General features: G+C 38.9%; 1 protein-coding gene across 1 annotated transcript in view; it reads left to right on the forward strand.

Annotated features, from left to right (window-relative positions):
• Positions 1 to 26,538, forward strand: part of TNKS (tankyrase) — a 207,361-nt gene that overhangs the window by 161,660 nt on the left and 19,163 nt on the right. The window contains exons 13-20 of the mRNA XM_082715639.1: positions 1,599 to 1,678; positions 5,682 to 5,827; positions 7,845 to 8,010; positions 8,843 to 9,062; positions 9,350 to 9,459; positions 17,415 to 17,603; positions 19,280 to 19,517; positions 20,338 to 20,420. Coding sequence (XP_082571765.1) covers positions 1,599 to 1,678; positions 5,682 to 5,827; positions 7,845 to 8,010; positions 8,843 to 9,062; positions 9,350 to 9,459; positions 17,415 to 17,603; positions 19,280 to 19,517; positions 20,338 to 20,420 — 1,232 coding nt within the window. The remainder of the gene's footprint in view (positions 1 to 1,598; positions 1,679 to 5,681; positions 5,828 to 7,844; positions 8,011 to 8,842; positions 9,063 to 9,349; positions 9,460 to 17,414; positions 17,604 to 19,279; positions 19,518 to 20,337; positions 20,421 to 26,538) is intronic.

Genomic DNA, 26,538 nt, shown 5'->3' on the forward strand with positions numbered 1-26,538 from the left:
AAATTAAAACTATTACCTAGAGATATCCAAAGGATGTTTCAGTGCATTTTCCCAACTGCCAGAATCACTGTCACAGAGACATAATATACACATGGACTTTCTCACCCATAAATGCAGCGGTGGCATGCACAGCAAGAATGGAGGCAAATTAGACCAGAAAGAACAGAATAAAGGCAGCCAAAGAAAGAGCAGTGACGGGCCAAACACACTGACCCCAGTACAGACTAGCATGGAAGTCAGTTCAGCAAATGCTTTCTGAATGTTCTCTGTGAAAAGGAACATGAAGATGAGCAGGACCTGATTTCTTTCCTCCACAGCTCCACAGACTAACAAATAATGAACTCTCTTCTGAAGAGAAACATTTATTGATGTTTCAAAAAGATACTTCATCATATGAAATACTCTCTCCTCGCTTTAATCTTGGCATTTTATCTGCTACGTATTATCATGACTAAATAAACACAGTTTCTATTTTATGGAGGAGTTCTCATAACCAATTCTGTAAAAGCCACTCTCCTGAATGAAGCACTTTAGACTGGAAAGAGCCAAAGTATTTCTTCTGAAATCTAAAACCTTTTCATAGCATCACTTGATCTTCCCATGTAGATAGTAGACTCAAGAAAGGCGTCTTTGATCATAAGATAATGTAGTCTTAAATCCAAAGAAGATTTAAGGAAAACCAACACTTAGTTTATAGGAGCAAAAGCTAATCTATTAAATGATTTGTCTATTGTCACCAGTACTAGTCAAAATCCAAGTCTCCTGGACTTCACTCCTTTTGGGTTACATGAATGTGCGTTATAAAGGCCATCCATAACGTCCGTAAACATATTTTGAGTGACATATGTTGTTTCCTTTGAAAATTTTTAAATTTGAGCCAATGTATAATGAATTTTTGGTTTGTTTATATTGTATTAATCGAAACACTTCATTTGTTAGCCTCGTACTTCTACATCTAGCAGCCTCATCTGATTATAGTCTATTTAGCATTTGTGTCACACCTCCCAATTGTACATTTTTAACTGCATTTCTCTGATGCCATTCAATAAATGTGAATTAAACAAATTTCTGTATTTAGTAAGCCCTTTTGTACACTGATTATATTTTCTGAGACCACTGATTTGGGGAGTAGTCCCTCTGTTTATATTGAGGAAGTTGAGGCCAAAAAGAAAAAAGCTGAACATTAAGTCCTGAGAGTTGAGTGCCTTCCCTCGACTTAGTCAACAAAATCTATGGTAAAGCTTTGCTACCGCATTTGTAAGACCAAAGTATCATGAAGATGTTTTTGATATCGTGCTCCTATGTTTCTTTATTCCCTTTTGCCAAATGTTGGCCCGAAAATTTGAAGACTTGAATAGTAGGGATGGAGAAGGATTGTGTGTCTTTGAATTTATTTAAATGTAGCTTAGGATGAGATAGTTATGAATTGAAACAAGAAGGTACTTTTTCTTAACTGAAAACAAAGAAGAATCCATAGCTTAGATCTCAGGAATTTCTTACCCCTTAATCTCTCTTTCCATTCACCAAATAATTTTCCCTTCTTAATTCTGTGATTCCTTAAAAGCCAACAGGAGTAACCTTTCCTCTCCTTTATTCAGAAAGTACACCTATCCGCACTTCTGATGTTGACTATCGACTCCTAGAAGCATCTAAAGCTGGAGACTTGGAAACTGTGAAGGTAAATCAGTGCTTTTAGAATCTTGGGTAGCGCTGTTGAAACTTTGCTAACCAATTAATTTTAAGTTCCTAAGTGAAACTATTCAAATCCAAATAATAAAAGGGATGAACAAAGTAGATCCATAAACAGGAGAGCTCTTTAACCAGGAAGGATTTTCTAGTATGTGCTTTATTATATCCATTAAACTGCTTTAGCTACTTTCCTTCTGAGTCTATGAAAGCTCTTTTACTTCCTGTGGTATTAATGAAAGTGTTATTTGTAGCCACATTCATAAATGTCTAAGCTAGTTCGAGCCCTGGTGATATGTTACACAATAAAGTTCAAAACAATATTTCTTCAACTTTTCTAAGAGATTCTCACTGTTGCTCTAGGAAATTGCTCTATGATCCTGCATTCATTCGGAATTAACTTAAATACCAAAGATGGATTTTCTTCTTTTTTTTTTTTATTTAAGAAAGAAAGTTCTTTTTCTTTTTTTCTTTTTATTTATTTGAGAGAGAGAGTAAAAGAAAATGAGAGGACGAGCACAGTGGAGGTGAGGGGCAGAAGGAGAAGCAGACTCCCCGCTGAGCCCCTGATGAGGGGCTTGATCCCAGGACTCCAGGATCATGACCCACGCTGAAGGCAGACACTTAACCAACTGAGCCACCCAGGTGCTCCTGGATTTTCTTTTCTATGTAACTCTGCTTGCCAGGAAAATTTTAACAGCCTTTATTTGTGGTATAGAAATCACAAATAACATTAAATTATACATAAACATTAAATTATAGATGTAATTTTTTTCAGATATAAAATGATATTCTGATACTAAATATCCTTTTTAAGAACAGATACTTCCTGTCTGCAATCACTTATGTAGGGATTAAGATACGGATGAAGATAGGAAGAGATAGGGGTTTTGTTCTTATTTGGGCGTTGGTCTTAGAGTTTGTCTGTCTTTATTTCTTTCTTTTTTCTTTTTTGAAGAAAGGCCAAGTGTGGGCCAGAAAATTTGAAGACTAGAATAGTAGGGATGGAGAAGGATTTGTGTGTCTTCGAATTTATTTATTTATTTTTAAAGATTTATTTATTTGTTTGTTTGTTTATTTGACAGGCAGAGATCACAAGTAGGCAGAGTGACAGGCAGAGAGAGGGAGGGGGGGAAGCAGGCTCCCTGCTGAGCCCGATGTGGAACACCATCCCAGGACTGTGGAATCATGACCTGAGCTGAAGGCAGAATCTTTAACCCACTGAGCCAGCCACCCAGGCACCCCTCGAATTTATTTAAATGTAGCTTAGGATGAGATAGATATGAATTGAAACAAGGAGGTACTTTTTTCTTATCTGAAAACAAAGAAAAATCCATAGCTTAGATCTTATCCCTTAATCTCAGTCTCCATTCACCAAATAATCTTCCCTTACTGGTCTTCCCCCTCAGTGGGAAGTCTGCCTGTCCCTCTGCCTCTGCCCTTCCCCTGTTCATAGTCTTTCTCTCTCAAATAAATAAAATCTTAAAAGAAAAAGAAGAAGAAGAAAGGAAAGAAAATACAGTAAACTCTTTCAAGCTGTGTTACCTAGAAATTTTTTTTTTAATTTCAGTATGTGGCCACTTCTAACATCTCTTCCATCTTACAAGAACATCTGTTATTTAAAGAAAAACAGTAAACTTCAGTTGTAATAGCCACTGGGGAGAAATTTTAAAGTTCTCTTAGATCTAAAACTATATACTTTTTTCCTTAAATAAAATTACATATACTTTTTGTCATTTGAAATATATGCTAATAAAAGGAAATCTTTACGTATAAAAGTGATCAGGACTTCTTTTCTACATCATGGCATGATAATCTCACCAGCCTTGCTATCTGTACCCATGATCATTAAATTAATAGCTTAGTATTTTCTTAATTTATAGTTTTTAATTCCATGTGTTTTGTATGTACTGATAGGCAAATCTCTAGCTTTCAAGTTTCCTAAAAAAGCATTTGTGTCACACCTCCCAGTTCTACAGTCGGCCTTCACAATAAAGGCCGACTATAATTTTATGAATGGAATGGAAGTGGCAGAAGAAAAGCAAAGCACAAATTAAGTGAGAATTAAGCATGGTAAATTTCCTTCCCTAGAGGCTTCAGAGAGTATTAAATTATTAGGAATTAGAAGAAAAGGCTGTTTGCTGAGTAAAGTATTTGAAATTATGAAAATCAGGTAGGAAGGATGTAAATTTGCTTTGGCATTCAAAAGGAAATTGAAATTGAACAGGGAATAAAGAACTTCAAAATACTAAAAAGTGAATGTTTCTTAAGCAGAATGGGCTTTTATTTTTGTAACCTGGCAAAATGAGTTGTGTGTCATTCCATACCACATTCCTGTTTTGCTGATATTCTCTGCGGGGGTGGGGGGTGGGGGGGTGGAGTTAGACTGTAAGAGCCTGAAGAAAACCCAGCAGCAGCAAGAAGCAGCTTTAATCATGTAAGCCACCAGTAGAAGGTGTTTACTAACAATTTTTGTGCTCTCTAGTTTTATGTATTAATTTATTCACTTCTATTTCATTTTGGTTTTTGATTCTATAATGTACGTACGTATTAAGGTAGCCACAGACTCACTTATCGCTAAAGGGTAAGATATTTGACCTGGCCAGATGACGGTGGCTCTTGAGATTCTAGAGTCAGGGCTTTTCCACATAGAGCTGGTGAGACTGTAGGCTCTCCCTGTGGCCCAGCTCTCCAGCCTGTGTGCACTGTGCCACCTGCCGAGTCCTGCTCTTACCCTACCGATGGGAAAGCCCCGACTCAGGAAGTCAGTAGAAACAGGTGCCTCCCAGGCTTTTGGTTTTTATGTAATAATAGCTCATTACAGTGGCAAGAATGGCAGCAAGATTGTCAGATGCCTGGAAAGCCCAGCCATCCTACCTTGTAGGCGAGAAAATGTCACTGTTTTCTCTGGGTTTTTTTGACTATTCTTTCCATTACCTTTCTTTGCATCACTTCCCTGAATGAGGGCAGTTAGGAAAGGAAGCATGCATGTAGCAGAAAGATCAAAAGAATATGAATAGGGAAAACCAAGTCTGAGCCTTTATTGTACCTTTACCTTACCAGCTCTGTGAAAGGACAGGCTGCTTAGCCCTCTCTGAGCGTTGGTCTATTTTATCTGTAAGATGGAGATAATGACCAACTTCACAGATAGATAATAGTTCTCTCGCTGAAAGAATATGAGATTCTTTATAAATTGTGAATTATTATTGATGTATTATTAAAATTCATTCGTCACTGCCAGTGGTGCAACCTGCCGGTCCCTACTTTGCTTCCCGCTGCTGTATAAGCAAGCAGACGGAATCGAGCTTGTGCTGACACACTCGCATTCACGAGGAGATGAAAGACGAAAAACGAGAGCATGATTGGAATCAGTTTGACTCGCAGCGGCCGACAGACATCTCCCAGAGATCGGGGGAAGCACTGATGACCACATGGCTTTCCTGGAGCGGGTCAGGGGACCAAGTGGGTGGCCCAGGCAGAATTCATATGATCTTTCTGGCGGCGTTTTGCTTGCCACATCAGTGGAGACAAGACCTCTGGGTAGTTCTGCAGTCAGCCAGGGTCGGTCCTCCTTGAGGGAAACATGGCAGACAGCGTGCTGGTACAGGCCGATGCGCTGGGCACACAGTCTCGGGGAGGAGAGCCTTACGAAGATGAAAGACGAAGGCATCATTTGCCATGGAGAGTCTTGCTTTATTATGAGTTTTTCTCTTTGATGAGGATTTTGGCCAGGAAATGTTAAAAAAAAAAAAAAAGATGAAATTGCTCTGTAAACTGTAAAAATATTTGTAGACACTGTGAAACCAAGCAGAGTGCTGATTTTTAAACATCACTTGCATTATCTAATCTTTAGAAATAAATATTCATTAGGAAATAACAGCTTATCCAGGATGCCTGCAGTATTTTGGAGCAAAACATGGGAATAAATATTAATGTTCTTTTTGTGTTTGTGCGTGTGTGTTTGTGTGTGTGTGTGTGTGTGTATGTCATTAAAGCAACTTTGCAGCCCTCAGAATGTGAACTGCAGAGATCTGGAGGGCCGGCATTCTACCCCTTTACACTTTGCGGCAGGCTACAATCGCGTGTCTGTCGTCGAGTACCTTCTACACCACGGTGCCGATGTCCACGCCAAAGACAAAGGGTATGTGTTAGAATTTAGTGTTTGGGACTTGCGAATTTTTTACAACTATTTTTTGAAGTCCTAGATATTTTTTTCACTCTTAAAAAAGTAATACGTGTTTTTTAAAATTTAAGGCATGTAATAGAAATGTACAGTATAGCAAATGAAAATCCCTATCACCCCACCTTCTGAAGATTACGTGAACACTTTGTGATAATCCTCCAGATTTTTCTAAAAGTTCAGATGCTCTTGCAGTGGCAGTGCTTGTTTTTAACTTAAAGGATGACGCCCTTCCACGTAGCCTACTCTGCAACTTGCTTTCTCACCCAGGAGTGTATCTCGAATGCCTTTCCGTATCAGTACTTAATTGTCCATCTCATCTTTTTAATGCCTGTGATAGTATTTTACTGCATCGCGTGAATGTGTTTATACAGTTTGTAATTTATTGTTCGTCCTTTCTTCTTTTTTGCTATTTAAAATGTATGCTCTCTTCCCAAAAGAAGCCATCCATCCCAAAGTCATTGGTATTAATAGATGTATAATTTTATTTTCACTAATTCAGATATTCTATACTTTTTATATTAGTTTACTAAATTATTTTAATTTATCTAGACAGAGTTTAAAGCAGTCACGGCAGCTGTTTAAAAATGCGAGAAGGAAGTGTTAACTGAAATGAGCTTCCGTATTCTGAGTTAATTTCATATCATCTCAAAATAGAAATAAGCAAGCACTTTTCTGTGCAATTACATATCAGAGTGGAATTAAACCATACAATTTAGACTTCAGTTAACCATTACGGATTTATTTATCTTTTAAAACGGGCACTTCAGACTTGAATATTTAGTAATAATAGCACCAGCTCTTTCCAAGTGTTGTAGCACTCTGGAGAGCAACCAGTTTCCATTGCCCGTTTTATTTTTATTTTATTTGTTTATTTATTTATTAAGATTTTATTTATTTATTTGTCAGATAGAGAGATAGAGAGAGAGCAAGAGAGCTCAAGCAGGCAGAGTGGCAGGCAGAGGTAGGGAGAGAAACAAGCTCCCTGCTGAGCAAGGAGCCCGATGCGGGACCTGAGCCAAAGGCAGTGACCCAAGTGACTGAGCCACCCAGACATCCCTCCATTGCCCATTTTAGTTAGCACTTAGTATTTTTGGTCTCAAAACATTAAAAAAAAAAAAAAAAAACTGATCCTAAGTAAAAAGACATTTGATACCTTGTTTTTGTCATGTTTTAAGTGCAACTTAAGCTTGTCCTTTGAATTCACTCTTTTTTTATAGGAATCCCTTTCTATCTTTTTCCAATTGCCAGCTGCCTTCCAACCAGAGCTCAGAGTTATCTCAAACTAGTTTGCTCATAAGTTGAGGCAGCTAGATTTTTCTCATCGGGCTGGAGTTTATGGTTGGTGTCACTGTCTCCCTTACTGAATACTGAAGTTTCTGTATCATTTGGCTTTTTGAGTTTTCACTGTATGACACTTAAATATTTAAATCTATGCATAGAAACCACAACTGAATTAATAGGAATTAAGAAATAAAAACCAAAGACAAAAGGTAAAACTTGCCTAAATAAACTAGTTAAATTGCATTGTATATTTTATAAGCATACAGTTTTCATTAGGAAAACCCAAATGGAAGAAAAGCTGAGTTGATTAAAAGCCAATTCCTGATTAGATTATTCCTGAAGTCACTTTGTAGTGTTGCTCTTAATATCGATGAAACCTGACTTTAAAGTATTGTGATGGAGCTTTTCTGTGGGTGTATCTGTATGTGTTTTAAGCGTAGGATGGCTGTGAAATTTCTATCCATCACCAAGAAACTAGGGAAAAAATCCTTATATTGAAAGGGATGTTTTTGAAATTGTTAATTCCTATTTGGAAATGGATGACTATATCTTCAAGACCAGAGGAGAATTCTTTCTTTTGAAGTGAGTGTTCAGTATAGTCACTGCTGTAGAAGAATTATGTTATTTTTATTATAAGTATCATTTTAACACAAAGATCTGTTATATGTCTTTAAAATAATTTTCTTTTGTTTAGTGGCTTGGTGCCCCTACATAATGCTTGTTCATATGGACACTATGAGGTAGCTGAGCTTTTAGTAAGGCATGGGGCTTCTGTCAATGTGGCGGACTTATGGAAATTTACCCCTCTGCATGAAGCAGCAGCTAAAGGAAAATATGAAATCTGCAAGCTCCTTTTAAAAGTATGTAATTTTAAAAATTATAAAATATAAAGTAATTATATTTATTTTTTGGTTAGCATGTAAAATTACATCACAGTAAATTATTAAGTATAAGAAGTGCTATAAAGACTGCTTCCATTTTCTATTTTAGGGGGATATTTAAGTGTGGTATGATACTTACATAGCTTTGAGTAGTGTCTGAAGTGCCTTTCTGAACTGATTTGATTAAGTTCAGTTCATCACAGTTCATCAGGGTAGGTTTTGGAAAGAGTTGCATTAGTTTGCACTGCTTATCCAGTACTTATGGTACTAATGTGAGAAAACATTGTACTAGGAGAAACAAGAGTTTTAATCAACATTGATTTTTTTTCTTAGCAGCTGTTTTATTATTAACAAACTCATTGCTCATTATTAAACATATATCTTACAAGAACCTTAATATTAGATTGGTATTAAAATATAAAGTAATCTTTAGACAAAATTATGCATATAAATTTGGGGGATATAAATGAAATAGTAGAAACTGGTAGTTTTATTAAACTAACTTAATGATTTTGTGTTTTTTTAAATTAAAAGATGTGAAAAATAATCAGACATATTGTTTTTTGTCTCTCTTTTTTTTAACTAGAGAAAAACTTACGGGGGTTAAACATAAATAGAATTCTTGTCCCACCACTTTTATGGTATCAGATAAGGCCTCCCCCACCCCCCGCCCCAAATGCATATAAAATAGATCTCTTTCCTTGGGTGAGTGAAGATGAAGTTAAAAATAAACCTTAGAAAAGATAACTATAGAAAATACAAACCCCATTTGGTTTTGTTGGTCTCTTTTGTCTTATTGTTGTTGTCTTAGCACGGAGCAGATCCAACCAAAAAGAACCGGGATGGAAATACACCATTAGATTTGGTAAAAGAGGGAGACACGGATATCCAGGACTTGCTGAGAGGCGATGCTGCCTTGTTGGATGCTGCCAAGAAAGGCTGCCTGGCAAGAGTGCAGAAGCTGTGTACCCCGGAGAACATCAACTGCAGAGACACCCAGGGCAGGAACTCGACCCCTCTGCACCTGGCAGGTAAGTGTCAGTGGCTCATCCAAGGCCCATTGGCCGTTCTTGGACAGCTGATACAGTTTACCAGAAGATGAAAGAAATGCTGAGCAGAAATAGTAAAATGCTTTTGATTGACATCATTTTATATAATTTCTAATTGTAAAGGCTCTTAGTTATGTGAGAGGAGTATTAGCTTTTAAAGCAAAAAGTATCTATAATCTTAACATTTTTCTGGTCATTCTTTATAGACATAGATATAAATATTGATATATTTTCTTAGTCTAACATGTTTGCCTTTTTCACTCTAATAGCAGGCTACAATAATCTGGAAGTAGCTGAGTATCTTCTGGAGCATGGAGCAGACGTTAATGCCCAAGACAAAGGTGGTCTAATTCCTCTTCATAATGCAGCGTCCTACGGGGTGAGCATGCTAAAGTTCCAGTCTGGAAAACTTCCCTGACATTTACTATTTTATCAAATGCATACTGTGCAGGAAGTAAGTAGATACGTAACCACAGCATAATGTAGCACGATTTGAATCTTACTATTCAGAGTGTTTCCAGCCTTCCCGTGCTTAACTATGCTTTGGCCAAGGGCCATGCTCTCACAGCTCTCTGCTCTTCTCACATTCTCTAGCACGGGAATAGATGTGTAACGGCTGCTCATTGAGTAGTTACTGATAGAGGTAATAGATCTTAACTCTCCCCCAAGTAGATTTTAGAAACTATAAAATTAAGGAGGCTGTTTGTTTGTCGGCATGGAAGTTATGCCTGCTTTTGTTTATCATCAGAATCTTAAAAATAGCCAAGTAAACGGTCGAGCCGTTGGTACATGTGGTTTCACAGAATTTGATTGTCTCACTGAAGGCCTGCAGTGGACGTCCAGAGCCATTCTTAAAGCACTGTAACTGGAATCATCAGCCGCGAGAGCAAGAGGAGGGTACTGCGGTGTCTTGATGACATTTGTTGAAACTGACTGTCCAAAAATCACCAAGGCCCACTTAGCCCTAAATCACGCAGGAACAATCACACAGGATAAATGTCCATGTGCTTTTCTGTTCATTCACTTACTCCCGGTTCAACTAGAAAACCCCATAGATGCTGGATCATACATACCAGGGACCTCACAGCTGGAATCATATTGATGAGGACAGTTTCTGGATTTGCAGAAGCCTAACAAGCTATAAGTAAAAACTAATCATTGTGATTTCATATTCTCTTACTCTTCTCCATTGGCCTCCATGAGGAATGTCCTCATCTTCTCCTAAGCCCTCTGCAAAAACCAGTGTTTCAGAGAGATGACAGTCTGTGGGAATACTTTTAAGGAAAGGCAAACAGTGCAATTTGAGTTGGACAGACAGGAAATTTCCCAGTGTAACATAAATTAATTAGAACTTGTCAGATTTAATAAATATATTATTAGTACTGAAATCATCTTGAAACTGCAGTAAAGTTACCTTTCCCAAGATGATTGTCTCTTCTCAAATTTAGTAGAATTTTCTTCTAACCTTTCTTCAAAAAAGGTGCCCAGTTTCACTGTACAGCGTATATTTCTCCTGAGGTCCAGACATGCTAAATATTTACTGCTAACATACTACATATACAGTTACATATGATTTTTTTTTTTACTTGTCTGTCATTTGGAGATTAATTTTCACTTTGTAGCATGATCCTTCTCTCTGTCTTCTGTCCCTCGAATCCCTCTGCTGCTTCTTCAGTTAGGAGTTTATAAAGCTGATGGGATCAGTAGAACATAAAGCAGAGCCTTTTTTTTTTTTTAAGATTTATTTATTTATTTGACAGAGAGAGAGAGAGATCACAAGTGGGCAGAGAGGCAGGCAGAGGGGAAGGGAGAAGCAGGCTCCCTGCCGAGCAGAGAGCCCAACGTGGGGCTCCATCCCAGGACCCTGAGATCATGACCTGAGCTGAAGGCAGAGGCTTAACCCACTGAACCATCCAGGAGCCACAAAGCAGAGTCTTTTTACTTCATACAAATCTACAAAGGAGTAAGGATAGATGTGGGCAATAGAATTAGTTCTTGACTTGACCTAGTAAGACTTACACTATCTGTTGTGTAGACTACATGGATCTGTGTGTTTTTTCAATACATTTTACACATAGATAAGTTCTATCCGGTCAGTCTTTAACTGCCACCATCTTCACTGCTGTCACAGAAAGCAGAGAAAATAAAACTTAATTCAAAAGTAGTTTACCTTTTAATTCCTAGTCTCCTGATAGGAAAGGCGTTGAGATGTTACTTACACGTGTGTGTCCTTTGGTGACTAGTATGAGAGAAATAAACGCACAGTGGCTAAACAGTAATGTAGTATGCAGGTCAACCTTGTTCTGTTTTGTGTTGCCTTGAAGCTACCTTGTGCTTAGCTGAAGGGAGGTGCCGTGCAACCAGGGTCCAGAACAGAGGCCCACTGTTCCATTTCATACTTACTTCACCATCATCTCCTAACTCCGTGTGAGAAAAATAATGGACATCTTCTGTTTCATCTCTCTTTCCATGTTACGGTGTTTATTATCACATCCCTACTGCTAAGCTCTTTGTAAATGAAACGAATTATCCAAGTAAAAATGAACAGAAAATTCTCCAGGCTGTGTAGAGAGCATGTAATAGAGGTTGTAATCAACCTGGTTGACACCATCCTTCTACTACAGAACGGTAACAGGCTAGATAATGTGTTTATAGTAGGTTTTTTTTTTCCCTCATTGTATTAGGTGGGTTTTTTGAGTCACTAAAAGTCATTCTGGTATTAAACTTTACAAATTCAAAAATCAGATAGCTGTGAGTCAATGACTATTCACTCAGTAGTCATAAGTGTTCCTCACTAAAGCCCTTACTTTTTTGGTTCTTGACCTTTTTTGGTTGCTGTGGGCTTTCCCTGCACAACACTTACCTCTCCCCTCTCCCTGCCCCATAACATCCCTGTGACACAGTGATTCCCAGTTGGCAGTAGGTAAGATCACACTCCCCGTTGAGAATCTCGGTTTTAAAAAATAATTTTATCTAATGCCATTTGTCAGTAATCATGTCAAGTCAGTATTTATCTCATTCTCAATTAGTAGATTTAAAATGAGGACCAGTGTTAGCCACAATATAAAAATTTTAAAAGCTACTTTGTCTTCTTTTAACTAAAGGGTAGATATAATAATATTTTTAATATCTCTAGATATATAAATCTGTCTTTCAAAAGTCCCTTTTTTACTCATGTCATAGTAAGCCTTGGCTGGATAGTATAATGAAAAGGTAGGGCTCTGGTCCTCATTTCTCTGTTAAGGTGGCAAAAACACTAGTTACATTGTGTTGGGTGGTGTTCATCCAGCGGTCCTAGCGCTGGCCCGGCTGCAGGGTGTATGTGGTGCACTGTCCTGAAGTAACCGTTTTATGGAGGAGATTTTTATGGTGTGAAATAAAAGCTTCTCAGTTAAAAATAAAGCTGTTTGCAGAGTAGTTTGGGGCCTAGTGTTACCCAGTAATCCCTACGTACGTGACTTCTCCCTGATATGATACGCTTCGCCATTTTTGACTTTTCAGGAAATGACACTTGAGTTTTAGTCCGGCAAGACCTGCGGGTAGCTGTGTATAATGGAAAAACCTGAACTCGGGCTGTGAGCATCTGCGATCTCATCTGTAGGCTTCTACTTGATAACCCAGTCTCCAAGCAGTACCTTAATCCTTCTGATCACAGTTTTCTCATTAGCAGGACTCAGATGCTGAAAGCTTCTTTACAGGGTTGTTGTGATAATTAGACAAGATCATGTATGTGGAAAGTGCATCCTCTGGCCTAAAATCCATATTATAAGTAATAATAATAATGATAGTTATTATTATAAGATAATAATAATAATAATAGTAACTATTATTATAAGGTAACTTGCCCCCAGGGGCGCCTGGGTGGCTCAGACATTAAGCACCTGCCTTCAGCTCAGGTCATGATCCCAGGGCCGTGGGATCCAGCCCCGCATCGGCCTCCCTTACTCAGCGGGAAGCCTGCTTCTCCCTCTCCCTCCGCCTGCTACTTCCTCTGCTTATGCTCTTTCTCTCTGTCAAATAAATAAATAAAATATTTTTTTTTTTTAAAAGATAACTTGCTCCCCATAGCCATCCTACTGGTCAGAATAATGGCTGGGCGCCACCCAGTGGTCCTACGAGTAATCCGTGTGCTGGAGCAGCTCCGTGTCCGTGTGCGATAGACACACAGACTAACTGGCTTCGGTTACTTGCAGCCTGGGGATGAAATAATCATGTGAGATATCCGTGAAATTACATAAAGCTACTTAAGCTATTATTTATTGGTAATTATTCTTTGACTTGTATTTTACCTTTTTTACTCTACAGAGCTCAGTTTGCTACCTGTGTCTCTGTGAGTGTTTTTATACAGAAAGGATTTGCCATCTCAGTTTTTCCAACTGTAGGAACAGTCTAAGAAGTTTAAATAAAAGTTACAGATGTCAGGAGAGTGTTTTGTATTAGAATGTCTTATATATCTAATATACATGTACACCAAACAGTTTTTTCGTTATTCGGTACATATAAAACATTGGTATTTGTTTACCACAAAGCCTGTAATTTTCTGTTACCTCATGACTCTTTCATTTTTCAGTGCCTTCTCTAAAAGGTATAATCCTGGGATTTCATGACATCATTGTACAACTAAATGGCTCTCATTGGAGCCCAAGCATATTTCTCTTCTCCTTACATTCCAGCTTTCTAGAATTAAATTGGGGCCCTCATAGTCTTTTTAGGTAGTATTTGTCAGTTAAAGTGTTCTGTGTTTCAGCTGGATTCTGAAACCATGTTAAATTGCCTCTCCATTCCAACGGAGTTCAGTTCCTTTTCTAGACCTTCCAGTTCAATATTGTTCTTTCAGTGGTATAAACTGAGGAATAGCTTATTTATTGGATTTGTCAGCCTTAAATTTCAGATACTATTTTTGTCCCAGTGGTGTAGCTCTTTAAAGACTGGAGAAGTGTGTTGTTAGCATACTTTGGTAGTAATCTACTCATTCCTGTTTATTGCTCTTTCCGATGTTTGTCAGTAGATTTAACAAGCATGTAATTGGTTGCTCCAAGCATAAACTATAAATTTAGTATAAAGAAAGTTGAACAATAAATAACATATATACAATTCATTTTACACACACGTAATTTTCCTTGGACTATCTAATTTTGGAAGCCTATGCAAATTAGTCTACCAAATTATACTACTCTACCAATACACATGAGAGTAGAATAAAATTAATCATCTGAATCATTGTGTGAATGCCCTATAACCTTAGTGGGGAGAAGCTTGAAGCTATTCCATGCTTTTGGATTAACTGAACAAAAAGAGCTCTTCTTTTCAATATATATCCTTTAAATAAGGGAGATAAATTTGGGGGAGGTTATTTTGTTTTAAGTAATTTATGGAATACCACAGTTGGTACCTATTTTTATCTTTTGTGTTGGAATCAGTTTTATAATGATGTATATCATTCATAATCCCAAGATCACAAAACATAGCTTCTTCTCAAAAGCCCTAGTATAATTGTGCTCCTTTGATTCATTTTCTTTTTCTTGTCAAGCCAATGTGGGAGCTTCCTTAGAAGTTATTTGATTTATATTTTCCTCATAAATTCTTTTCTTTCTTTTTTTTTTTTTATTATGTTAGTCACCATACAGAACATACAGGACATCATTAGTTTTGATGCAGTGTTCCATGATTCATTGTTTGCGTATTACACCCAGTGCTCCACGCAATACATGCCCTCCTTAATACCCATCACCGGCTCACCCATCCCCCCACCCCATTCTCCTCTAAAACCCTGTTTGTTTCTCGGCATCCATAGTCTCTCATGGTTCATCTCCCCCTCCATTTTTCCCTTCCTTCTCCGAAGGTCCTCCATGCTTTTCCTTATGTTCCACAAATGAGTGTTCGTATGATTATATGATAATTGACTTTCTCTGCTTGAATTACTTCACTTACCATAATCGCCTCCAGTCCCATCCATATTGATCCATAAGCTGGGTATTCATCCTTTCTGATGGCTGAGTAAAATCCATTGTGTACGTCCCATCTTCTTTTTCCATTCATCTGTTGAAGGACATCTCAGCATCTTCCACAGTTTGGCTCTTGTGGCCATCAGTGCTATGAACATTGGGGTGCATATGGCCCTTCTTTTCACTACATCTGTATCTTTGGGGTAAATACCCAGTAGTACAATTGCTGGGTCATAGGGTGGCTCTATCGTAAGTTTTCTTCTCTTTATTTTTTGAAATTATTTTCCTGAAATTAATAAGTATTAGATTTTAAAAACTTGAATATTGCCTCAGAAAAAAGCATCTGTTATTTTCAAGGTGAGTGTTGTCTTTGGGAGAGCAAAGACTGTCTTACAGAAAATAAGAAGCATGCCATAAATCTCATCTTGGGATATATCTGTTTCTACCTTCCCTGTCTCTTCTTGTTCTCTTGAAAGTCAGCTTCTGATAACTCAGTATATTGCAGTAGAGCAGCGGCTTGAGTTAGATATCTAGTCTTAACAGATGATGTGCTTCTGACTTAACTATCAGAAGTGGTCAAGCTATGCCAGGAAATGTATCCATAAAGAACACAAATAGGACAATTGCACAAAATTATAGAATATTAGAGTTGAAATGGATTTTAGAACTACTTTAGTGGCAACCAAAGTAGCGTCCTTAAATATGCTTATAAGAATAAAGTTATTTTTATTATTCTCAAAAGCCCAACCATCGAATTAATATTACTGTTGCATAATTCATTGTTTTAAGCTTACTTTATAAGGACTTTTTGGAAGAAACTGAAACTTTTTGCTGTATAGAACTTACTATTTGAGGGAACCTGCTCTCCGCGAAACTTTCTTCTACATTGTCTCACGTGCTCCTGACCCCTCGCAGTTCTTTAGTTCTTATCACCCCTTTTGTCTCCTCTGAGGGCTCTTCCACTCTCCTCTCTCCAAATACTGTTTTCTCAAAGCTTTATATCCCCCCCACCCCCGCTTAAAATTATCTTTCTGTATTCCTTCTCTTAGCAAGTTTATCAACTAGCTACAGCTGTCAACTCAGTATTCTGTTTTGTAGTCCCCCAAGAGTCCAGGGGCCAGGCACTTAGTGGTACTCAGCCATGTCTGGTGGTTGGGGGAGTAGGTGAGAGCGTGGGGGAGCATAGAAATGGCACCCCTCCTTGTCTGTGCTCCCGCCTTTTGTGTCAAACCATTCACAGAACAGCATTACTTCGATATTTTACCTCAAAAACTGTTTACTCAAAATGAAACTTAACTTTCATAGTTTCATTCCCACTTCAACTTTCGCTACTCAAAGTCTGTTAATGGTTCCCCTTTGGTTTTTAATCTTCTAGACAAATTTTGAAAAACAGAAGGTAGTCAGTCAACTTTGCCTTTTCTGTCTCTTTCGTTCTCTGCAGCTAATCTGTCTTTCTAAAATCCAGGGTTTTTTCCATTTTCTTTCCTTGTTCCTTTTTTCCTTTCCTTTTTTATCCAGTTTCTCGATTTTAGCTCTTCTTTTCCATTCTTCTCTGGCCATCATGGTTCAGCATCTCATCACATCACACCCAGCTTTTTTTTTTTTTTTTTAAAGATTTTATTTATTAATTTGACAGAGAGAAATCACAAGTAGATGGAGAGGCAGCCAGAGAGAGAGAGAGGGAAGCAGGCTCTCTGCTGAGCAGAGAGCCCGATGCGGAACTCGATCCCAGGACTCTGAGATCATGACCTGAGCCGAAGGCAGCGGCTTAACCCACTGAGCCACCCAGGCGCCCCCACACCCAGCTTTTAATGTATCTGCTGCTAACATTTCCCCCACCCACAAGTCATTTTGGACATTGCAGACTCAGTTTTGTACAGTGCTGTTTTGTTATGTTACATTACTTCCCCAAGGGCTGAAGAGAAAACAGTGAGACTCTTTGAGACAAATGTTTCAATAAATAGATCAGATTGCAGTGGGTTAGAAGAGAAATAGGAAGATCAGAGAAGCAAATAAGAACACTTGTTTCAAAAGTTTCAGGCAGTCTAGACCTTGGAGAGGAGGCTTGGAGTCAGGTCATAGTTTCATTTTCTGTGTTCATTTTTAAGATAGACCTGATTATGGTAGAAGGCCAAATAAAAACTTTTATAAGCACCTATGAAGAATCACAGGGTAAAACAGTAATGACTGCGGAATGGAGATTTTGGAGGCAAGAAAAGATGGGGTCCAATATATAGGAGTGGGAGAAGTACGTTTTTTTTTTTTAATAGAAGAAACGTACATTAAGGATGAAAATAGGGAAGGAAGTGTTAAAACAGCAGGCAGACCTGATGGAGCTTGACCAGATAATCTCATTCTTGGTCTTTCGCAACCTTTGTTTTTTTCTCAGCATGTGGATATAGCAGCATTATTGATAAAATACAACACGTGTGTAAATGCCACCGATAAGTGGGCATTTACTCCTCTTCATGAAGCAGCCCAAAAAGGAAGGACCCAGTTATGTGCCCTACTTCTGGCCCATGGTGCGGATCCCACTATGAAGAACCAAGAAGGTCAGACACCTTTAGATCTGGCAACAGTAAGTCTTCATTCTGAATTATTTAGTATTGCCTTAAATTTGTGCTTTCCGAGACGACATTAAATTTCAGGGCTTAGCAGGTTTACCTTTAGCAGTAAGAACAAATTTCCTTCCTTCTGAAATTTTTTTTATTTGCATATTAGATAATTCAAAACTCTGTTAAGGCAAACTAAGCAGTGCCTTAAATTAATTCTTTCTGCCATGCTTAACTTGCATGGGAAAACAACACGTATCTAGAACGTATCCTCAGAGAATTACATGAGTGAAGTATCTTAGACCTTCTACATTTGGCATATTGTTCAGGAGCAGCCGATGTACCTGAGGCTATGAGATAGTCAAAGAAAATTTACCTTCTAGGCCGTATAGTATGCCTTTGAAGATGGAAACGTAAATTGATATGCACAATAATATATCATTTTTTAACCACAAGTACCTTCCCAAGCCACATTCTATCTCACACATCTATTGCTGAGTAACAGACCACTTCAGAACACTTAGTAGCTTAACCAAAACCAAGTCAGTGGCTTCCCACAGTGACTGACTGTTGCCCCCGGTTCCATGGGTTCCGTGGCTCCGCGACCCAGTTCTGCAGTGCGTACGCCTCCGTCCAGCTGGGAGCTCAGCCGAGGCTGCAAGGTCTCGGGCCGCGCTTCATCCTCCAGGGTGTCTCTCCACGGAGCCCCCCTTCCCTCTGTAGTTGACCTGGACTTCTTTATAGCATGAAGACGATGCGTCTGAGAGCAGAAGTAGAAGCTGCCAGTCATTTTAAAGCTGGCCTTAAAAACTTCAGACACCACTCTGTCTACATTCTTTTGGTCACTGCAACTTGCAGGGCTGCCCGATCTAAAGGGAGGGAGACAGATGCCACCTCTGGTGGCGCGCGTGCACGCAGAGGAGGGAGTTAATGGCTGGCTGTCTTCAGAGACTCCCACGTCGTCTCACAGCACTTAGGCCTAACGGGCTGTGACAGTGTGAATAAGCCAGCCAGACTAAGGCGGTGGCCTTCTAACATTTCCAAATTATAACTGGACATTTAATTATTAAGCATGCACTAAATAACTGAAGAAAAGTCATTGTCAGTATTGAGGCATCTGCAAACCTGGTGTAAATATGAGAACTTCAGAAGGAGAGACTGCGTCAGTACTGCAGCAGGCTGTTTTTTAACGAGACAGGAAACTTTTTAAACTCATTCCCATCTTTATTAACTTACACTTTGAATACGTGTGTCATCAGTATGGACAACTGTGTCTGCACGTTTCACTCAGTGTTTAATAAACGTTTCCAGAAATCAGTGTAGTCTACATTCTCAGATGTCTCCTTCATGGTTGACTTTGATATACGTGAATGTGTGTGTGTCAAGAACACAGATTTTTGCTGAAAATCTGTTCTCAGCAAATTCCAACTATATAACACAGTAGTATTAACTAAAGTCAGGGTGAACATTAGATCTTCAAAAGATGAAATATTTTTAAAAACGACACAGGGACTTAAGTTCTGACCCCTACAGAAACTGCTGGCCCTCTCTGGAGTTGCAGATCGGGGAAGGAGCGATCAAAAACCAGTGGGCAATAATGAAGCACTCGCTAAAGACAAATTTCACGAAGCATTTGGTCCTTAGTGGAAAATTTTACCATTTTAAAATGTATTTGTGTGTGTGTTTGTCTCACTATTTTTAGGCTGATGACATAAGAGCTTTGCTGATAGATGCCATGCCCCCGGAGGCCCTGCCTACCTGTTTTAAACCTCAGGCCACCGTAGTGAGTGCCTCTCTGATCTCACCAGCATCCACCCCCTCCTGCCTGTCTGCTGCCAGCAGCATCGATAACCTCACCGGCCCTTTAGCGGAACTGGCAGTAGGAGGACCGTCCAACACGGGGGACGGGGCAGCGGGCGCAGAAAGGAAGGAAGGAGAAGGCGAGTGTACTCGTGAATGCTTATTTGGTTTTTGATGGGGGTGTTTTGTGTTTTGTTTTTTTAAAGAGAGAGTAGCCTGGGGGGGGGGGGCAGGTTGGGTGGGAGAGGGTGGGGGAGGGGGGAGAGGGAGAGGGAGAGAATCCTAAGCAGGCCCAGTGCAGAGCCCGATCCTAAGACCCTGAGATCATGACCTGAATTGAAATCAAGAGTTCAACCAACTGAGCCACCCAGGTGCCTCCCTCGTTTTTATTTTTTTAAATGAACAGATTTCACTTACTTCTCAGTAATTATTGAAAACCTGTCTTAAAGACAGCCTGTCTGTAAGTTTTCACATACACACCAGTTTATAAGAACTATCTTCATAGAATAAATACCTTGACATCTACATTGTTCTTATGTATATTCCAGTATATCCATTTCTAACCATCATATTGTATTTAACTACTGAGTGAGTCTTCTTACTGAAATTATATCAGAAAAAAAAGAGATCATTTAAGGAATGGAAACAAATCATAACTGGTAAATTCAGTTTTTTAATTCCAAGCTATTAAATATTTCACTAAAAGCATTAGATTAAACTTTGTAATATTATAGTTAATATAAATGCTACCAATAAGATAAACTCTGCTTTACTTCTCCACCAAATTCAGAGTTAACCTGAGGTGACTGAATTAAATAGATGTATTCTTGATGACTTTTATGCTCTGTAAAATCATCTGTATGGCCAAGGGTGTCAGAGAGCCATGGCTTTAAATAAATACTATCACTTCCTTTAGATTGATAACTGCTTTCTGAAAACTTTAATATATGTCTGTTTTAGTTGCGGGTCTTGACATGAATATCAGCCAGTTCCTAAAAAGCCTTGGTCTTGAGCACCTTCGGGACATCTTTGAAACAGAACAGGTAAGCTCTCCTTTTCGCTGAGTCTTTTTAATGAAATATTAAGAGTTATTAATTACCATTCTTTGTTTCTTTTTACTTCTTAGCTTTAAAACTCATACCAAGCTCTAAAGAAGCCAGGGGAATTTAGGATTTTATAATTCTTCCCAAAATTGTTTAACAGATGATGCGAGTCATTAACCGTTACTTCATTATATCTTTATAAGCGGTTTGACTACCGATGTTTTATTACATAAACTTGGGCCATGAAACCACCTCAAAAGAATGTTTCAAAATCTTCTTTCATTATTCTTTTTCCACAAAGTGTATCTCAATAAATGTGAATAAACTCCGCTTAAAACCAATGACACATTTTTATATTAGCTGTTTAGCAAAATCTTCACAAAGCAGTCATCTGTTAAATTTGGAAAGCAAAGTAATTCCTGGACAAGTGTACCTTTTGCAAATTGCCTCTTTATGAAGTTTCTGTTGTCTAGATGAGTCTAAAATAATGCTGAACCAAAACTTAGCCATCTACTCTCGGACCTGTCCTGTTTTCATGTTCATCTTAAATGTGTATGACACTCTGAGTAAGAAGTCACCATTACAGCATTTATGAATTAAGACCCTTCTGTTTGTCACTCTATTTTTATACAGGATAATGACTTTTTAATTTCTTACTGTATGATTTTATTACCACAGTCAGTATTCAATATTGAATAATAATAACTTGCTGATTTTAAATCGACTGTTACTACTCTATATAGAATCTTAAAATGAGAAAGGTATTTAGTCATTTTCCCAGATCCTACTCTTTTAACATCCAATTGGGAGGATAAATTGTTACACTTTGGGCAGGTATAATAAAGGGCTTGTAATTTCATGTGTGCCCCAATCTGCCCCTGTGTATAATCTAATTTTATGTTTACATTTACCCTGTTTGGCACAGAAATCTAATGTCTAGTCTGCTCATGTACTCATTTCATAGGGCTGTTACAACAAATTAGCCCAAACTTGGTGTCGTCGTTGGCAGGGTTGCCCTCTCGTGCCTCTGCCAGGTTCCGGGCCCCTTTGGCTTACAGTCGCATGACTGCAGCCTCTGCTTCCCTTGTCACCTTGCCTTCTCTATGCCTGCGCGTCTGTGTCTTAGAAGGATACTCGCGTCGGATTTAAGGCCTACCCATGTAATACTATCGATCTCCGGGGCACCTGGGTGGCTCAGTGGGTTAAGCCTCTGCCTTCGGCTCAGGTCATGATCTCAGGGTCCTAGGATCGAGCCCCGCATTGGGCTCTCTGCTCGGCAGGGAGCCTGCTTCCTCCTCTCTCTCTCTCTGCCTACCTCTCTGCCTACTTGTGATCTCTGTCAAATAAATAAAATCTTTAAAAAAAAAAAAATACTAGCGATCTCCCCATTTCAAGATCCTTAACTTAGTCCCATGTGCTAAGTTTTCCAGATAGGTCCTTCAGAAATTCTGGGGATTAAAACATGGATACATCTTTCTGAGGGCTGCCATTCAGCTCACCACAACACAGGACAGCCCTTCATCTCTTCCTAGGACCCAATCAGCTTAGCATGGACTTATCCTTCCAACCGCCCTCTCCTACAGAGTCTCTCCTGTTTTAAGATAAATATACCCTTTTAATTTTTCCCTTCTTCTCTCTGTGGATAGTGCTTCCTAGTTCCTCACTGGCCTCTTTGCCCCATTTATGGTTTCTTCGTAGTCAATTTGGAGCTAATTAAAAACACCAGTTCTTTTTCATAGCAGTTACACTGTTAAGATTATTTAATGTCTTTTTTTTTTAGTTAAATTTCCTTATATTGCTTATTACAGTTATGTTCTTATTGATCAAAACAGTGGAGCAGAAATAGCACTGGCCTAAAAGACCTTGATTCTGATTATTTTCTCTGATTAGCTGTGTAACATTGGAAAAGGCATTTAGCTTGTCACTTCCTCTTGACTGTAAATTATAACACCTTCAAGTATCCAGACAGTTAAAATTCCTGGTCCTACCGTGCTCCTGTGTCAGTTTTTAAAGTATGCTTTAACGACCCGTCAGATGTGTCCTTTGTCTGGTGGTGAGGACTTGCTAGACTTCCCTAATAATGCATTCTTCCTTGAGCTTCACCTACCATTGATTTACCCTCTGGTTTGGAGATGCTTTTGTGTTTTTTTTTTCCCTAAAGATTTTATTTATTTATTTGACAGAGAACACAAGTAGGCAGAGAGGCAGGCAGAGAGAGAGAGAAACAGGCTCTGCACTGAGCAGAGAGCCCGATGTGGGGCTCGATCCCAGGACCCTGGGGTCATGACCTGGTCTGAAGGCAGAGGCTTTAACCTGCTGAGCCACCCAGGCGCCCCTGGAGATGCTTTTTTTTTAAGATTTTTTTATTTATTTGAGGGAGAGATCACTGGCAGGAGGGAGAGGCAGAGGGAGAAGCAGACTCCCTGCTGAGCAGGGAGCCCGATTCGGGGCTCAGTGCCAGGACCCCAGGATCATGACCTGAGCCAAAGACAAACTCTTAACCAACTGAGCCCCCCAGACACCCTGGAGATTTCTTATGAGACTGTCCTAAACAGTAAGAATGTTTTTGCCTTATTCCCTCCCTGGAGGTATGAAAGCTCTTGTGAAAGCATTATCTCCTGCTAAAGCCAAAGGATATCCCTTAATATATCCCTTCTTCCCAAATCAGATCCACAGGAACTGAAATTTCACACACCTTTGCTTAATAAACCAAAGACCCTAGTTCACACAAATAACTCCAGTCGACTGTTGAACGTTTTTCAAAGGATTTCCATTTCTCCCCTTTCAATTTGTTTGCTGCATAATTTTGTGCTTTATTTTTTTCTCTTTTACTTTATTCTCCCAGTAGCTGATTTCCTGTGACATGGATATCTCATTCTATTGATTGTAATAGTTTAATCGTTTAGTCTCTCGGTTGGGGCTTTTGACAGCTTCTCCTGTTTCATCAGCTTTATTGCTCTCTTTCACACTGTACTTTTGTTCTGAGTAAATGGCTCCATCGATTTTCTTGTTGCAGGAATAATTTCTGTATCCTTTTTTATTAATATGTTGACTGTTCCATTTAATGTATATTGCCCAGCACAGCTCCTTCCTCCAGACAAATGATACTCCCATTCTTTCTGTTGAACTGTGTCTGACTGTCTTCTGGCCCAGGCATCAAGCAATCAAAATAACTTCTACTTTGACTGCAAGTGTTCCTTGAGCAGCCTTTAGTTAAAGAATACTAAATTCTGTAACCCTTTCTAAAGTTTACCTGCAGAATTTTCTCCCATTAACATTTCTGTATCAGGCTGTAATGTGATTGCTGATGGTCAAGATATTTGGGTAGTGAGGGAAGGAGTGGGCATATACCCTGTACTCATTTAATTCTTGTCCATTTCTGTTAAGCCAGGGAGTGGTTCTGTGTCCTGAATCGTTTTGACACACAAGATCTTTCTGCTTCTGGTTCTGCTCAAGGATGCTAACCCCGCAGTGGAGCGGGGTGTAGTTATTTTACTTCCGGTCTCAGGGAAACATCCTTCAGGGGCATCACAGCCTCATCCCTTCACAGTTATTCTCTCAGGAGTCTCTTAACTAACTTGACTTATTCAAACATGCAAACTTCACCAAGTAATACACACCCGTGTCCTTTGTTGTTGTAAATACTGTACCAGTGTCCCTCTGGCCCTTCCTTTATAACGTAGCTTCCTGGTTAGAACACTTTTTCTCTGGGAAAGGCTGATTTGATTTTTCACTGCAATTCCTAAGCATAAATGCTAGGACTATGACTTAGAAGGCTTTTTTGGACATATTTATGGGCAACTCATATATTTTCATGAAAAGTGACCTTTATAAATTTTTATTTCAAAATCAAAAGACCAAGGAAGGGTCTCGGGTACATTAACTGTGAATGTGATTATAAAATTAGCTCTAACAACTCTTACTCTGGCCTGCATCTTTTGAAGCCCAAGTGAAAGGAAGGAGCTTGTGCATTTAGACTCTTAATTTTTCTCTTCCCATTAAAATTCTACTTTTTCTCTCTCTACCCCAAAAAAAATGAACAAATCTTAGAAACAAGAGGCAACCCTTTGTCAAGGGACATTTGCTTTTTATGTGAGGTGATTTGCCTGATACATCAACAATCCTTATTTTAAAGATTAGAATTTGGGTTTTTGTTTTTTTTTTTTTTTTTCAATTGAAGTAGAATTGACCTACACTACTTACTAGTTTCAGGAGTACATCATAATGATTTGATATTTTTGTGCATTATGAAATTATCCCCACAATAAGCCTAGTTACATCTGTAACCATACAGAGTCATTGATTAGGACTGTGTTCCCTACGCTGTACATTCCATCCCCATGACTTACTTATATTGTAAGGGGGAGTTTGTGCGTCTTTACCATCTTCACCTATTTGCCCAGCCCCTCAACTCCTACCTCCTCTGGTAACCCAAGTTTGTTTCCTTTATCTGAGTCTGTTTCTCTTTTCTGTTTCAGATTCAGCGTAGAAGTGAAATCATACTGTTACTTGTCTTTCTCTGACTTACTTTGCATATAGCCTCCATGTCGTCATGAATGGCAAGATTTCGTTCTTTTTTAAATGGCTGAGTAATATTTTACTCTGTGTGTGTTGTGTATACACAACACAGACACACACACACCCAGAGTACATCTATATCCATTCATCTACCTGGGTTACTTCCTTATCTTAGCTATTGCGAATAATGTCGCAGTGAACATAGGGGCACATATATCTCTCCGAATTGGTGTTTTTGTTTTCCTCAAATAAATACGCAGAAGTGGAACTGTCAGATCTTATGGTAGTTCTATTTTTAATTTTTGGAGGCCCCTCCACACTGTTTTCCACAGCGGCCGCACCAGTGTACATTCCCACCAACAGAGCACAAGTGTTCCCCTTTCTCCGCCTCCTCCCCAACACTTGTTGTTTTTTTCTTTTTGATTCTAGCCAGTCTGATAGGCAGGATCAATTTGATTTTAATGTGTGCTAGATATAAATGCCTAGCCCAAGAAACTTGTAATTTCCTGGAGATAACTAAGTTATTGTTTAAGCGAATTAAAGATAATTTTCCCAAAAGAGCCTATTTCTAATAGTATAAAATGCCTGAATCGTGGAGCAGCATATCCAGAATCCATCTAACCTGCTTCCAGATATTTCCATTTCCTTTTTTGAGACAATAATCTCATATTCACCAGTTTTCAGATTTCTGGAATAATCTCTACTCCCATTGCTTTTTTTCTTTTTCTTAACCATTTCTATTTACCAGGCCCTGTATTCTCTCATTTTGCAATTGCTCTCTGATTTCTCCCTTCAACCCTTCTCCATTACCTTGTTCACACAGTCCTTTCCCAGACCTGCCCTTCAGAATGTTGTCATTCTCCTCCTCAAATATAACTTTGATCGTGCTACTCTGCTGAAAAGGCTCCCTAGGAGTGTTTGGATACCATCTTGATAGATAAAAGCACGTTAAGATCTGCTCCTAGCCTGCTGCTCTGTCCGTCCCTTCTTCTTGCCTCTCTATACCTTATACTCTTACCCTTTTGGACTTCGGTGCTGAGAGTCTCCCAATGTTCCGTAGTCCCTTGCTGGATTTTCCTTTTGCACATGCTGTTCCCTTTGTCTTAAACACCCTTTCCTCCTTTCTCTGCCTGATGAGCTTCTGCTTCTTAGCCAAGTTGTTACGTTCTCCTAAGAACCTTTCCTGAACCCCCTCCTGTTCCTTCCATCTTTCCCAGCCCTACCTACAACCTTGACCAAGTAGGAACCTTCCTAAGAGTTTCCATAGGGATTGCTCCAAAACATTTACCAACCTTTACCACATTATTGTGTTTACTTTTTAATCTTGTCAGAAGAAATAGCATGAACTTTTGTGGTAGTACCTTGTTTGATTCCCGGCCCTGCTCTTTTACTACCAACTTGGACTAGTTATTTTCCTTTCTGAGCTGTAGTGGATAGTTTTAGAGTTAAATGAAATGTTTGACAAGTTGCTTTTTGGGGAAAATACCTAGCATCTAGAAGGTGTTCATTAAATCTACTGTATAGGAATGAGTGAACAAATGAACAGTAATCTGAATTCCTAAGCTTATCATTTAAGGTTTTCCAGTGGCCACTGCCTGTT

Source organism: Mustela nivalis (genome assembly GCF_964662115.1).
Source record: "Mustela nivalis genome assembly, chromosome: 20".
NCBI lineage: Eukaryota > Metazoa > Chordata > Mammalia > Carnivora > Mustelidae > Mustela > Mustela nivalis.